Source organism: Hipposideros armiger, unplaced genomic scaffold (assembly GCF_001890085.2).
Source record: "Hipposideros armiger isolate ML-2016 unplaced genomic scaffold, ASM189008v1 scaffold_685, whole genome shotgun sequence".
In the NCBI taxonomy this organism is placed as follows: Eukaryota; Metazoa; Chordata; class Mammalia; order Chiroptera; family Hipposideridae; genus Hipposideros; species Hipposideros armiger.
Genome location: NW_017732035.1, coordinates 979,662 through 995,178, shown reverse-complemented (window position 1 = coordinate 995,178; position 15,517 = coordinate 979,662). Strand labels below are relative to the sequence as shown.

The window sequence follows — 15,517 nt, the reverse complement described above, 5'->3', positions numbered from 1 at the left end:
CCTGCTTTCGTCTGTCCCTGCCCGCTTTGTGCAGGTGCCAGGCGTCTGCTCAGGACCGGGTCCCGGGCAGCTGGCATTGGGCTTCATTTCTTTCTGCTTGTCATTCTGCTGTCCTGCTTCTGTGGTTGCATCAGTGCCTCTGTTTCTGAGTCCCTCTCACACAAACAGAGATTCACGGAACATGTAATTGTGGCCGCTGTAGTGTCGCGAAGGAGGGATGGAGGGAAGGGTGGTGTCTGCCAGGTTTACCGGAAGAAGCCGCTGGAGGCTGATGTCAGAGGGATGGAGACGTCCCCTGGGCTCGTGAGAATGCAGGTGTTTCGTGGTTTTCAGCCCCTGGCTGAGAAGCAGACCTGGTTTGGGAGAGGCCGTCCAAATACGTTCCGTCCACTGAGTTGTGTCCAGATGTAAAGTAGCTAGAAGCCAGTGTCATGGAGACAGCAGCTTTGCGCCCATCTCTGTGGGTCGTGAGCTTGCGGGGACTGCAAGGCAACAACGCCTCTGGCCCTCGCTGGGGTCACCAGTTGTGCCCTGCAGGTGGCACATCGCTCCTTGTGCTCCCTGGCAGCAGTTCAGAGAGTGCAGACGGTCCTGCTGTGCAGAGACAAAGCCCCGACCTGGGCGCCCTGGTCGTGGCATCTCTGCACCGTGTGAGCGCCTGCCGCGGGGCCAGCCCTGCACTGTGTCCTGCCCGACTTCCCTGCGTAACCCCGTGTAAGCACCTGCTTGCATCTCAGACGCCCAGTTCATCAGTCACACGATTCCATCAGAGGATCCCCAAAAGGCTCGCGATCTGATCTGGTCCCAGAGCTCGTGTGCGGTCCCGTGTTCTCACCTCCGCGGACCCTCGATGGAAGACTTCTTCCCGAATGCCCACCTCCCAGCGCCCACACCTCCCAGCCCTCGTAGGCATGAGGCCGTCTGCCAGGCGAACTCTCTCCTGATGCCCTTAGCTGTCACCTGGAGCCAGCGGTCCCTGGCTTGGGCCCCAGACCCGAGGAGGCTGCCTCGGCGGGCAGGTGGGCAGGTCAGGCAGGGTCCCAGCCCCCTGGCCCCAGACCGGAGCTCCGTGCGGCGGGAGGCGCGGCAGCCTCAGGCGCTGTGTTCCCAGGGACGGCAGGACAGAACGTGATGTGCCGCAGCAGCCTCCGCTCACCTCCCGCTCTGCCCGTCTCTGCCCCACCTGCCCCACCCGTGAATGCTGCCTTGAGCGTGCCCATCTGTCCTGGAAGTCTCTGCAGCGCCCCCTGCGGGCCCTTGACCCCCTTTCATGGTCCTCGTAGCAGGGACCTGGGCCTCATGCACGGAGTCAAGCCCAGTGAGCTTCGCTGTGTCGCCCGTGAGAGACGCGTTCTGTCCGTTCTGGGAAAGGCAGGGCTGCAGCCGTCCCCGGGAAGCCTGGAGGCGCACCTGTGCCAAGTCGGGCCCAGGCATGTGGCCACGTCACCAGCGTGGCACTTTGAGTATTTGATAAATGGAGCCAGAATCCTGGGCGAGAAGGGCTGATGCACACAGCTGACCCCCCCCACACACACACACACACCCTCACCCCTCCTCCGTGTCCGGCCTGATGAGGGTCGGGGCCTTCCAGGTCACAGGGACGCGCCTTTATCACACAACCCCTCCCTTGGAAAGGGCTGCAGAGCACAGAAGACCCAGGGCCCCTCGGGAGGGAAGGTGCCCCACGTCGAGATGGAGGTGGGGGACATGGTGCAGGAAATGCCATGTGCCGTCACACTGACGGCAACTCAGCCGCACTGAGCCCAGGAAGGGAGCGCGGGGGTGCTTTCCGGGCCGGCGTTCTGAAGAAGGCGGACGCAGGGGCTGCTCTGGGCGGCCGCCCTGGAGGGCTGAGTGCGCGGAGGCCGGCCTGGGGCTGGCTGGCACTGGCTGGCTCGTCTCCCCGCCTCCGGAGTGCAGGTCTCACGGAGCCTGGCTGCAGCAGACCCCACCCTCGTGTTTACACTGCGCTGGCCTCCTTGGCAGAATCCAAGTCCCGTGCTCTGCCAACAAGGCCTCCACCTCTGCTCGCCGGAGGGGCCAGGCCCTGTGGGAGGCGGCCCAGCCCAGACGCTGCTGTCGGGCTGAAGGCTTTCTGCCCGGGCAGCCGGTTCCACAGTCGTGTCTGGAAGAGCTGCCGGGCCGTGTGGGAGGAAGGTAAGCAGGCAGCTTCAGTGCGGGTGCGTGGGTGGCTTCTGCCAGGCTACCAGGACCTGCGACAGAGGGGGCCCAGGGCTGCACAGCCGACAGAAGTCCGGAGGAGGGGGCGGTGCCGGGGCGTGGGGAGTCGTGTGACACACAGAACAGTGTTTCCACCTGGTGAGGAGCGATGTGCGGGTGGGCCTCGGGAGACTGTCCGCAGCGCAGGACAGAGTCACCGCTGCTTCTCGGGGGCTCGGCTGTTTCACGGTTAGGCGTGTCCACAGCGGCCCGCGCGGCCCAGTCAGAGGCTGCCGGGACAGGGGCCCTGGACGGGGCAGGCGAGGCGGGGTGCTGGCCACAGTCGCCAGTTCCAGGACACACCGGCCGCAGCCCCCCCTGAAGCCTGCTGCTTTATCGCAGCATTCTGGGGCCGCGCCCAGGGCACGCCAGGAGCCTGGAACCTCCCAACGCTGGGTCCCTTCCCGGGGAGGCGTTGGCTTCTGGTTGGAATGCCTCACTCCTCCTCTCGCAATTTTTTTTCCCTAATCTGTTTCTCCAAGAATTTGCAGCCTGCCTCCTCGTTGCTAGAAAACATTTGCCGGGAGCTCAACTTGGCTCCACAGCGAGCGATTTTCAGCGGCCCCCGTGGCGGGCGTGGTGTCCCCTTGTCACTGCCAGGTGGCACCTGCTTCGGGCGCCTCGCAGTTCAGGGGGCAGCTCTGAGTTTGGAGGCTCGGCAGGCATGTGCTGTCAGGGGAGCTGGCGAGCGGGAGAAGCTGACTGCTGCAGGAGGCACTTCTGGGACCCGCCCGCCTGGGGACTTGATCTTATCCAGAGGCGCACGCCCTCGGGGACCTGGTGCTCATCACCATCTTGTGCTTTTCCTTAAAAAAAAAAAGAACAGGCGCATTTCATGCAGCCCGTAATGTCAGTCTCCCAGGTCACAGGTGACGCTCTCCAACGCCCAGCACAGGCCCTTGACTTTGGGGTGGGAGGTGACTCGGGGCAGATGCAGGGCCTGTGCAGCCGGCACAGAGCGGTCCTCCTGCAGGAAATGAAAAGCAAGCCTCCTACAGGAGCAGCTTCCAGCCGCTAGTCATAAACGTGAGTGGAAAAGACACTGCCTGTGGGACGTGGGCCTGGGCCCTCGGAGGCGTGCTACACGAGGACTTAGGGAGCTTGGGATGATGTTTTTTAAAAATCATTCTTCAGCATAATTCCCCAAGAATAAGGTCGGTGGAGCTGAGTTATGTGTTCCGAGTAATCACACACTAGGGCACGCTCTGGGTCCCTAAGTCGACACTGAGCCCAGGGCAGCCCTGGCCAGGTGACTTCTCTGCAGATAAAGGAAGCACAGCACAGCGAGGTCGAGTAACTCGCCCAAGGTCACACAGCTGTGGTCAAGCCAGGATTCCAGCCCTGACGGGTTATGCCAGCACACGTAGAAGGGGCGTGAAGACGTAATTCACTCCAGTGGAAAAGTCAAACAAGCTTTATGCCACAAGGAGCCAAGATGGCCACCCCGAAGGGACGAGGGCTGTCACTTGTCATGGAGTCTGGGGAGGGGAAGGACGGGGGACGGAGCCGTGCAGGGCGGCCTCCTTCCAGCGTGAGCCTCACTTCTGTGCTGACTTCACGATCGTGTGTAAGTGGGATGTAGTTCACACACGTAGAACCCACCCCGTTTACCGTGCAGCTCTAGGAGCTGGGCCCTCTGTCCTGAAACCCGCAGAACCAAGATGGAGAACACTTTCTTCACGTGAGCTGTCACCCGTCTGCACCCTGGCAGCCCGCCCGGCTCCTGACGCCTCCCCAGTGCCAGGCAGGGAGCCTGCGTGGGGCCGGCGTGGGGTGCAGAGGCACATGATGAGCTTGTCCTTCCGTCTTCTGGGAGGGCTGCGGGTGTAGGAACCCTCCGTGTCTGTGGGGACTCGGGACTGTTACCGCCTACTGCCTCCACTATGGGGACATTTCGACGTGGTGGATTGGTTTAGCCGGGTGGCCCTGTGAGTCTGGAGGGTGAGCTGGAGGGCGTGCATGCGGGGCTGCCATGGGACGCAGCAGTGACCGTCAGTGTCCAGAGAAATGGCCCGTCCCGTGGTGGGTCAGGCCAGGCGGGAGCCTTCCTTCATGGGGCTCCTGGCGTCCAGGGGCTTGGGGACAGGAGCAGAGCAGTCACGGGACAGCACCAGAGTCCTCTAATGACAAGGACAGAAACACACGGCCGGTGTCTGCTTCAGCCCAGGACAGGCGGAGAAGGGCCCCCATCCACCCAGCAGCCACCAAATGCAGGATTCTGCCTGGGACAGGGAACCACTTCAGGAGTTAGGGAGGAAAACACAAAATGCCTCAGTAGTTTCTAAGACATGATTGTGTGTGTGTGTGTGTGTGTGTGTGTGTGTGTGTGTGTGTGTGCACGTGCGTGCGTGAGTTGCACAGAAAACATTCAGGCAAATTCCTTTCTCAAGTTAAGTTGCTGATTTCCCCGGAGAAGTAGGTTGGGTTTAGAATTCCACCCTTTTAAAGGGACAGGAAGCAGGGTGGGTGTGGGGCGAGGCCGGTTAGGTCCCAAGTGACCTATTCAGTCAGCGTTTACACCCGAAATACCGGCACAGGCTCTCAGCCTGTCTCCTGACCTGTGACGCAGGCCTTCCGATTCCCTGTGCGCGCGTTGCTGTGGGAACCCCGGGCGTCAGTGTCCAGGCGCACGGCAGGTGCTGCAGCAGCCTCGGTCTGGGCCGTCAGCCTGATGGCAGGACAGGCGGCGGCCTCTTACCTGTCCCCGCTGTGCCTGCTCTGAGCCACCCGCGGGGCGCCAGGGGGCTGCCCCCGCCTCCCCCTCGCCTCTGCTCCTGGCACTGTCCCCAGGCTGGGCTGTCCCTGGCAGGTGCTGAGCAAGCCTGGGGGACTGTATTTTCTTTTCCTCCATGGAAGACTTGCGAGGAGGGCTCTGTGCCTCTTTCAAAATGAAAAGCTGCTTTTTAAGCAAACTTTCACGCAGCGAACATTCCACAAAAGTGGAATGTTAGGATTTATAGGATCAGTTCACAGAAGAAAGATTCAGGCAGCTTGATACACCCCCAGGTTTGTCCGTCCTTTGAATCGGTTTCTTCTTGTTGGAAGCATGGCCAGGGACACCTGAAGGTATCAGTCAATTCTACACCTTTTCCGTGACCCAGTGGTTGGCACTTGGAAGGAGCACCTCCGTTTTGCAGATCCTTAATATACCTGAGCTCACACACCTGCAGGCACAGGTACACCTGTGAGTACACCTGTGAGCACACCTGAGAGCACAGGTGAACGTTGGTTAATCTGTGTTCAGCCATGATGGAAAGGGATGTTTTCATTTTTTGTTGTTGTTGTTTTCCCCTTTTCTTAGATCACTTTGTAAATGTTTTCGGAGAGCCTGTTTCCCTCCTTGTGAGAAAACGTTTGGAAGTCGGGTCCAGGGGCAGGGTGGTTACGGGGAGGGTAGGGGTCCGGCCCTGGTCGCTGCCCTTTAACGAGGCAGGACCGCCCACTGCGCGTTTTCTTCCTCCCGGTGCTTTTGCAGGTGCCGCTCCTCCCTGGTGTGTCATTCGGGGAAGTAATCAGAGCCGTGTTCCTGGGTGTGATTGTTAACTAGGCCCTGGCCGCAGGGCAGCTGTGGCCAGACCGGCCAGGATCCTCGATAGGGGCCGCGGGAAGGCAAAGGGGACACGGGGGGCGTGTCCTGGGCTGGGTCCTGGGAGGCCGCTCGCCGTTTGGGGACCAGGGTCCCCCTTTGCACAAGGAGGATCCTTTCAAACCTCCCCAGTCTCCCTCGGAGCTGGAGGCACCGAGTTAAATGTGTCTTTTAAACATACAAGAGATGCCAGGGCAGATAAAGCCACGACTCCACCTTCTAGAACTCCTGACCAGCCCCACGCCCACCCCGCAGGCTCCTTCACCCGGCACTGCCGCCCGGACCCCAGCCACAGCTGCCCAGGGACCACACACCTGGGGAGGGGTGGGGGTTGGTGAGGTCTGTGACGTTGACTGCCTCACCTTTCGCAACCTGGACTCTGTCCCAGGGGCACACTGCCACCCGTTAGATCCAGGTGTCCCTAAGGATCACCAAAGCCTCGGGGGCCTCGCACAGCCGCTGGACTCGTGTTTCCTGTTCCCTGGAGAGTCTGGCAGTCAGGCAGGCAGCGGCCTCCCAGCCCCCCCAGGTCCCACCCGGGTAGTGGTCCCCTTCTTAGCTGTCACCTGCAGTCTTCACACGGGGTCCTAGCAAACAAAGCTCAGCCCGGCATAGATGAGGCCGCCCTTCCTGTGCCACTTAGAGGTGGGAAGAGCTCTTCCAGGCGAGGTGGCCGCTACCTGGCTGCCCCTGCTGCTGTGTGCGTGAGCGAGCGACGTCGCCCTGGCAGGTGGCAGCAGGATGGAGGAGACCAGTGCCATCGTTCGCCCCCGCTGCTGCCAGGCCTCGGCCTCGTTTCCCCACTCCGCGTCCCAGCGACGCCCTGTGGCTGGACAGCGTGTGCAGACGTCCCCTGGGCTTCGGTGCCTCTGGCTGCCCCACGGGCACCTTGGGCTCACCTTCAGGCTTAAACAATTTTCTTTGACATTTTGGACGTTTAGATCTGGTGACTTCACATCTCCGGTTTTGTCCGGTGGCCTTGGAGGACCAGCCTGGCTCTCATGGGAGGCCCCGCTGCCTGCCGGGGACATGGGGGCCCCTGGGCTGCAGGCGGCCGAGGGCTGCAGGCAGTTCTGCCTTCAGGCCGTGGTCGTTTGTGTTTGTTTTGGTGATTGGCTTTTGTCTGTGTAAGGCTGCTGACAGCTCCCCAGGTTTCGCTGTGTGAGATCAAGCTAGAACACTGTGTCTCAGCTACTGAGTGTCACTCGTGCCAGGGGCTGCTCCCTGATGCTGGGGACCACAGGCAGCGAAGGCCCTTGCCCTCTCAGAGCCTGTGTCCTCGTGGGGGGACGTTGGGTGAGCCTGCAGGGTCTGAACAGAGGTGCCAAGGAAAAGAGGCTCCGGGAGGCCCACGCCACAGGCGTTCTGCACGGCCCAGCGTGTGGCCGTCCCGGGGCATGGAGACCAGAGCCCCCCACACGTGTGGGGCCGCCGCGTGGCCCAGACGCTGTGCTGGTAGGAGGCCTGAGGCCAGTTCTTGCACTGCCTGTGTCCAGTGAGCCACGCATTTCGGTTTCAGCAGATGTCAGAGTGTAGAGAGGACGGCAGGCTTGCAACCCAGCGTCCTGCCTGGTGATACCTGATACCCGTGCTCTGCAGAGGCTCCGCGTGCTGACGGTGCAGGAAGCCCACCTTGTCTCCTGCATCCTTGATTCCTGGGCACTTTAGAGCTGAGCTGAGCTCAACCTTCACACTGATGGAGAAGCTAACAGGGAGCCCCCCGGGCAAGTGGCTCGTGTGGGGAGCCCCAGAGCCCGGAAGGCTCTCCAGGTGACCCTGCAGGTGACACCTCTGCATGAAAAGGAAGCAACATGCAGGTGCCAGGTGCTGGTGCTCACACTGCTCTCCGTGGCCTCCCGTACGTGGAGCCTGGGTGTCCTGGAGAAGCTTTGTCCCCGATTCCTGTCACTTGTGTGTTACGAGCTCATGTATTGTTCACAGACGCACACACCATTCGGCGCCTGAAGCCCCGTCACCCCTGACTGACAGCCCCTCTCCGTTTTGTTCCTCCAGTGCTACACACGCAGGGCCCCGTGGACGGCAGTCTTTACGCCAAGGTCCGGAAGAAAAGCACCTCGGATCCCGGCATCCCAGGGGGCACCCCCAGCATCCCCGCCCCCGTGAGCCCGGACCACGGCGACCATACCCTGTCCGTCAGCAGCGACTCAGGCCACTCCACTGCCTCGGTGAGGACAGACAGGACTGAGGAGCACCTGGCCGTGGGACCCAAGAGGGGCCTGAGCCCCCAGGAGAAGGCCGAGTTGGACCAGCTGCTCAGTGGCTTTGGCCTAGAAGATTCCGGAAGCCCCCTCAAGGATATGACTGATGTTCGCAGCAAGTTCAGTGGGACACGCCACGTCGTGCCAGCCCAGGTCCACGTGAACGGGGACGCCACGCCCAAGGACCGGGAGACGGACATCCTGGACGACGAGGTGCCCAGCCACGACCTGCACAGCGTGGACAGCATCGGGACCCTGTCCTCGTCGGAGGGCCACCCGTCGGCCCCGCTGGGCCCCTTCGCCTGCCACCAGAGCAGTCACAACTCCCTGCTGTCCGACGGCTTTGGGAGCAGCGCCGGCGAGGACCGGCACGGCGCCCTCTCCCCCGACCTGGGCCTGGGGGTGGAGCCGCTGTTCGGGCGGGAGCGGGCTTTCGGGACCCGCGAGCCCAAGCCGCCGCCGCCCGTGCTGGGGGCGCCCTGCGTGTCCGCCCAGACGCCGGCCTTCGAGCAGAGCAGCTACTCCACGCAGACGTGGGTGCGCCAGCAGCAGATGGTGGCTGCCCACCAGTACAGCTTCGCCGCCGACGGGGAGGCCCGGCTCGTGGGCCGCAGCCCGGGAGACAGTCCCCGGCTGGCGCAGGCCCCGCCCAGGACCCCGGTCACCCCCACCCGAGGGGCCAGCAGCAGGGTGGCCGCCCAGAGGGGCATAGGCCCCGGGCCACATCCCAGCGACACACAACGGCCGCCTCCCGGCAAAGCCTTCAAAGCCAGGTTTCCCGATGTCAGAGTGGTGAACGGAACGGGCCCGGAGCCCAGCGCAGACCCCTCCCCCGGCTCGCCCACCCTGGACATCGACCAGTCCATCGAGCAGCTCAACAGGCTGATCCTGGAGCTGGACCCCACCTTCGAGCCCCTCCCCACCCACCTGAGCACGCTGGGCAGCCAGGCCAGCGGCCCCGCGGCCCCGGACAGCGTGGGAGGTGGGCTCCGGGCGAGCGGCCGCCTACAGGACAGAGGAGAGGACCCCGGCAGGGCGCCCCCACGGCAAGGTGAGCTGGCGTTGCAGGTGCAGGCTCACCTGCGTCAGGACCAGAGCAGAGCACGGGCTCTTCCCTGGCCTGCAGGAGGGGGTGGATGGCTGGGCCCCTGGGCACAGCCTCGTGGGCACCTGGAGGTCACTGCGCAGTTCTGGTGCGTCAGAAGTCCCTGGGCTGGCCGTGCAGGGAGGGAGGCTGTGCCCAGCAGTGTTGGGGGGCGTGGGGAGGAACGCCTGGAGAGGCAGGGGCGGGACAGTCGGCGCTAAGCGGTGCGGTCACATCCAGCGCCCAGCACAGCGGGGACGCAGGCCCGGGGTTAGAGGGGCCCTCTTTGCACCCCGGCAGCGGTGGGGCCGTGCCGCCTCGGGGGCCAGGATTGCACAGGCCCTTGCCCCTGGGATGTGGCAGAGCAGGGACCATGGCTGAGCCTTCTTGCTCAGCTGCTCGGCTGGGAAAGGCTGGGGGATGGTTATAGTGGACGGGCAGGGACCTGCAGGTGCAGGGCTTTCTGGAGGTGGGGCCACACGTTGGGAGGGAGTCTGTGACGTGCTTTCCGTGTTGGGAGGCGTAAGGCTGTGGGCCCTGGAGAGCTGGCTGGCTCAGCTTGAGGGGGCGCCCAGTAAGCAGAGGGGGGCCTGTGGGGCAGGGGGACGGTGTGTGAGGCCGCAGCGAGGATGTGTATCTAGAAGGTTCCACACAGGAGATGGGGCCAGGCAGCATCCATGGCCGCTGAGGTCTGCGGAGACGGAGACGGAGGGCTGTGTTTCAGAGCCCCCGTGGCCCTCGCAGGCGGGGACCAGGACCAGAGGCCACGGCAGGGCAGAGAGTGGTGACGGCCTCCGGTGTCGGCGGTGCGGGTCTGTGCCTGGGGCATCAGCTGGCTCCCAGGCCCTGCCTCCAAGTGTCAAGACTGGAGGGTATTGCGGGGAGGGCACTGCCACTCCGTCCGCATTCCTGAGCCTGCCCGGAGTGCCGCCTGTCAGTGAGCCAGGAGCACTGAAAGAAGGGGTGCCGTTCATGGCGGGCCCCCTTTTATCTCCTCAAGGCCCCGCGGCTGCAGACAGAGCCCCGTCTTACAGCTGAGTTTCTGGAGGTGTCAGGAAGCGAAGTGGCCCGCCCAAGGTCACACAGTCATAGGCAGTAGAGCAGGAGTCGGCCCCGCCAGTCAGATGAGGTGGGTTTCAGTCCCACTCAGGTCGGGACGGCCGGGAATGTGAGCTTTGTGGTGTCAGTGCTACTGCGCCGTGCGATGGCTGAGGTGGCTGGCCGTGCGGTGGCTGAGGTGGCTGGCCGTGTGACTTAGGGGGGTAAAGGACGTAGTCTCTGAATTTCTGTTCACTCCATCTGTTAAAAGAAGCCCCGTCACAGTGCCCAGCTGATGGTTCAGGATATGCAGGTCCACACACCTGTCCTGGACCTGGGTCACGGTGAGCCGTGTGACCTGCCAGCTTCCTGGGTCCCTGGGACCCTGTGTTTCCTGAGCTGGCAGCTGGGAGAAGCTAAGGCTCCCTGGAGAGGACTGTGAGCCTCCACCCGGCGGCCCGGCCCGGCCCAGCCCAGTGGCGGCAGCTCTGCAGCGCTGGTCCAGATCTGAGGACTTGGGTGTGTGAACGTAGTCAGAATCCTTCAGGAAACTAGGGCTTCACAAAGTCTCAGTGGGAACAAAGCTCACGGCATCCTTTCCTTAGCACGTGATTCACCTCACCAAACCTACTTCAGATAGGTTACTTGGAAAAGTAGCAATCCGAAGTTTTTCTCCGGGATTAAAAATCTCCTTTGAGATTTGGAGGCTGTTGGAGGCATTGAGTGTACACGGGGTAAAGGCTCGATTTACCACCCCGAGGCCTCTTTAGGCTAATACGTTTTTCATTTGATGGAACTGAATCCTTAGTGAGTGGTGGTCATGATGATGATGATGGTGGTGATGGTGGTGATGGTGATGATGGTGGTGGTGATGATGTGGTGATGATGGTGGTGGTGATGGTGGTGACAATGGTGGTGATGATGTGGTGATGATGTGGTGATGGTGGTGATGGTCATGATGATGTGGTGATGGTGGTGATGGTGGTGGTGGTGACGGTGGTGACGATGGTGGTGGTGGTGGTACTGTGATGATAGTAAACACTGCCACTGTGAGTGCCTGGGCTGCTCCAGGCGCTACGTTGGAGCTTGTCTACATCGCTTCTGACGCTCACGCCTACCGTGACATGTGGACAGTTTCTTTCCATCTGACTGTACTTTTCATGGCTGTGCTCCATCCCACTGAGCTCAGGCTCTGCCACCAGCCAGAAAACCCCTCGGGGACAGCCTAGCGACTTGTTCATTTTGTTTCCTGGCACATGGTAATGTTTATAAATACAGGGGGCCGTGGTATAGGTGGGAATACAAGTGACTGTCCTGGGACCCCTGGGGCTCTGCTAAACTGGCCAGGGACCATAGTGAGGTTTATAAAGGGACAGTCCCCACCCACAAGATAAAAGGGAGGCTGTCCAGAGGTAGGGGTCTCAAAGCTTTGGATGATTTTGTAAAAGGGGGCGATGTGGGGGTGTTTGGCTCCCTGCAGGTGCTCAGAGCCTCAGGTCTGACACTACACTGCTTGGGGCACAGCCACTCTGGGCAGTGCTGTGGCCTATGACACCCCCTCACCCAGGTCTCCCAGCTGCTCAGAAGCCCTGCGTGTAGATGGGTTTCTTGGATCACATCGTTTAAGTGGGGGGAGATTTGGCCGACGATACCCCAGTGATAAAGAAATGGCTCATCTGTGACATTTGTGGTCCCACTGATGGCAGGACACCAGCCCGTTTATCTCATACCTGAGGGCTCTTTGCTTCATGTTGTCCAAATATTTTATTCATCCCCCAGCCCACAACTGGGGTCCCGGCAGGCCCCGCCATCTCCTGGCAGGGCACTGGGTGTTCGTGCGCAGGCACGGACAGCAACACTCCTCATTACCCGGAAATCATTCAGGGCGCTGAAAGCTCTGGCCTCTCATCCCTGATAGTGGGAACCTGTGGCTTTGAATGATCTGAGTGTAAGTCATACAACTCCCGGCCAAAGTGAGCCAGCGTGCGAAGGCGAGGGCGTGTTAGCGTGAGGAAGAACGGGACTTGCTGCACGTCGTGTCCCCGTGGGAAGGGCCGCAAAACAGGCCACCTCACTGCCAGGATGGCGGCCGTTGAGCGGGCACACACGGTGGTCTCCTGCAGAGGCATGGAGGGAGGGAGTAGCCGTGGCCCCTGCACCCAGACGGTGCCACCCGAGCTGGGATGGGGAGGAGCCCCTGCATTTGGCACTGGCGATGGCGGTGGTTTCCGAAGCCCCAAGTGTAGTCGCCTGTGAATTGCCTGTCACAACTGGGTGGCCTCCGGGTATGGCATCGGGAGCGGGTATGGCATCGGGAGCGGCAGGCCCTCCAAGCCTGGGCAGGAGGAACAGCAGGCACGGAACACAGAATTGCCCACTTTCGCTGTTGTAAAGTGTGCCACCCGGTGGCGTGAAGTCGCTTTGCAGTGCTGTGCAGCCATCAGCGCTGTCCAGTCCCACTTCTTCATCGCTCCAAGAGGACACCCCGCCCCATCAGCAGTCCCGTCAGCGTCCTGTCCCTGGATGTGCCTGTGCTGGCACCTCTCACGCACAGGTCACAGGACCTCTGTGTCGGGCGTCTTGCACTGAGCACCGTGTGCCAGGCTCATCGAGGGGTCGCATGTGTCGGAGCGCCATCCCTGCTTAGGGCTGATCTGTGTTCCCTGGTGGGGGTGGCCCCACTGTGCTGGCCCGTCCCCTGGGGGTGGACTTGTGGCCTGTGTGCACCTTGGGCTGCCGTGAGCATCAAAGTACAAGCATTGGTTTGAACGCAACCCCAGAAGAGGAACTGCTGGGCCACACGGCACTCTGTGAACTCACGAGGGGCCGCCCTCAGAAGTCTCCAAGTCTGCTCTGGGGACCCCAGCCTCTGGCGTGGAGTCTTGTTTCCAGAAGCTGTGCCTCAGAGGGACACAGCTGCTCTGCACGGACGAGCTCCCCGAGGCCCGCGTGCTGCCTCCCGTCCGCGAGAGCTAATTTGTCTAATCCGAGGGTAGGTGGCGGGGGTCCTCTCCGTCGGCTCCGGGTCTAGGACATGTCCAACCGTCCCCTGGAGGTGGCCCTGGCGCTGAGGTGGGCAGCCCTGGGGACTGTCCTGTGTTGTGTTGTGTAAATGCTTCAGTTGCTAAAAGATGGCATGTTTGGAGAGAAGGCCAGTAAGTGAGTGACGGGGGTGGGGTGCTAGTAAAACAAGAAAGCAGGTTCAAGTGAGCGAAAGGCGCGCAGCCGGGCAGCAGCCTGCTGGTGGTGCCCAGGGGAAGGCACGTGTGGCAGCAGGAGTGGCCCTGCGTTGGCTGCCACGTGGCTTTTCACATCTGCGCTTTAAATTACAGTGACTTTGAGCAGAAACGGGAGTATTGCTAAAATTTCTCCTTTGGAAGGACATACTCCCTAGGCTTTCAGATGTCCTTCCCCACCGCCTAGCCACGCCCATCAACGTTTCCCAGGGGAAATAATTTTCCATTTTGCTCCAAAAGCCAGGGTTCCTTTCCTAGGTGTTTGGGGAGGACAGAGCGGGAGACGCAGGGGCCTGCTGCTGGAGTCTGTGCGCTCAGGTCCTGAACTTCGTCAGCACTCAGGCTAAGGATTTCTCACAAAAGTCACCCAGTTCTTCAGTAGCTCAGGCTGCAGGGGGAGGGACTGGTGATGCAGTCGTCTGGGGGACAGAAACGCTCTGAACTCCTTTGGGGACACAGGCTGAGGAGGGGGCTGCCTGCCGCCCCCCCCCTCCGCCCCCCCCCACTGTCTCTTTAGAAGAAACCGCGTTGATCTGAATGTGCTGAAGTCAGGAGGCCTGACTGCAGGGCGATTGTTTGCTTTCACGCCTAGGAATGCAGGGAGTTTCCAGAGCCCACCGGGTACAAATGTGACGCAGGATTTTGTTTTATCTGATCGTAGAAGGATAAATAAATAGCTAAGGGCACTTTACCTTCCAGTGACCCAGATAGAAGCGGCAGCCATGTTCTGGGAGGACCCCGGTCCCCATCTGCTTTCCAGAGCAGGAGTTTGTCCCCGGCCGCACATAGCGTCACAGATGCAGTGCTGACAGTGCCCATGCGACCTCCGCCGCGGGCGGACGGGCGGGCATCAGACTTATCTCAAGCTGCCCCCACATGGGTACCTCCAGCGTGACTCTGGGCTTGTGACCTGCCGTGGCTCCCAGCGTGGCTGCGTGTTGGAAACTCTGAGAGTTTTATAAACGCAGGTTCTGTCATCACAGGAGAGGGGTGAGGCTGAGCGTCAGGATTTTAAATGCCGCTCTGATCCACACAGGTTTGAGAAGCGCTGTTTTACATTCGTGTTTCTAACCTGGGCGTGTGTCCATCACCTGGAGAGCTGACTGTGCTGGGCAGAGCAGGAGAGCCCCCCTCCGCGTGGTGCTGGAGGACCTGAGGCCAAGGGGGGCCTTGCGCCAGGGCTGTGGGCGCCGAGTCCTCATGCTGGCCTCACGGCCATCCCAGCGTTATTCTAGCAGGGCGCCGGGGTGCTGGGACCCCAACACGCCGCTTCTCGGGCTCCTCCTCTTTACGAAGGATCCAGTAGTCACCCCGATAAAGCTGAATCGCCCCAGCACAGTGCAGGGGGACACACGTGCATGCTGAGTCCCCTGGAAATGCCATTGCACCCTCTCTACCTGTGGGCGTAGCTGGGCTTTGGGGAAAGGTGCAGACTTGTCACGAGCTTCTGGGGTTTTGACACAATTGGCTAGTGAGTCATCTCAGAAGGCCACCTCCCTCGCAGTGGCCACCCAGTGCTGGCCTCCCGGGTCAGGCTGAATTCAGTCCCAGGCGCAAAGCACCTGATGGGCACCGCACAGGCGTGGCCCGGGGTCCCCCACTTCTCAGGGCTCAGTGGAGGCACCGCGTGTCCCCACAGGAGGACTGGCTCTCCTGCTCCGCCCTAGTTTCCCGGCCCTGACCTCGCTGCACCCTCTCGTGGTGGCCAGCGCGAGCCGCACCTGCGCAGACTGGGTGACTGGGGGGGCCAGGCCGAGGCCACCTCGCCCTTCTTTTGGCAAAGCTGCCCAGCCCGATCGTGTCACCCGAGTGACGGAGCATTGCTGTGTCCCAGGCTCAGCCAGGACATTCTCTGTCTGATGAGCAGATCCGACACCAGGCACCATAGACTTATCACAGGGAATGAAATGTTTATTGATCCAACTCAAGTTTGTGGGTCTGAACACAGAAATAGCACTAGTGAGAATCAGAGGAGGGTGTGGGGACCCGGTAAAGGCAGCACGAGGACAGCAAACGGGGGCGAAGCTGCGTTCTTCCTGAAGATGGTCTGTGTCCTGTTTCTCCTTGTTAAAAGTATGTGTTATTATTGAAAATATAGTTATTTCAAAAAATATTATCAGTGCCTAGATTTGCA

At 61.4% G+C, this 15,517-nt stretch overlaps 1 protein-coding gene across 1 annotated transcript in view; it reads left to right on the top strand.

The window, feature by feature from the left end:
* TNS3 (tensin 3) overlaps window positions 1-15,517 on the top strand; it is a 142,513-nt gene that overhangs the window by 75,423 nt on the left and 51,573 nt on the right. The window contains exon 13 of the mRNA XM_019626569.1: window positions 7,820-9,076. Coding sequence (XP_019482114.1) covers window positions 7,820-9,076 — 1,257 coding nt within the window. The remainder of the gene's footprint in view (window positions 1-7,819; window positions 9,077-15,517) is intronic.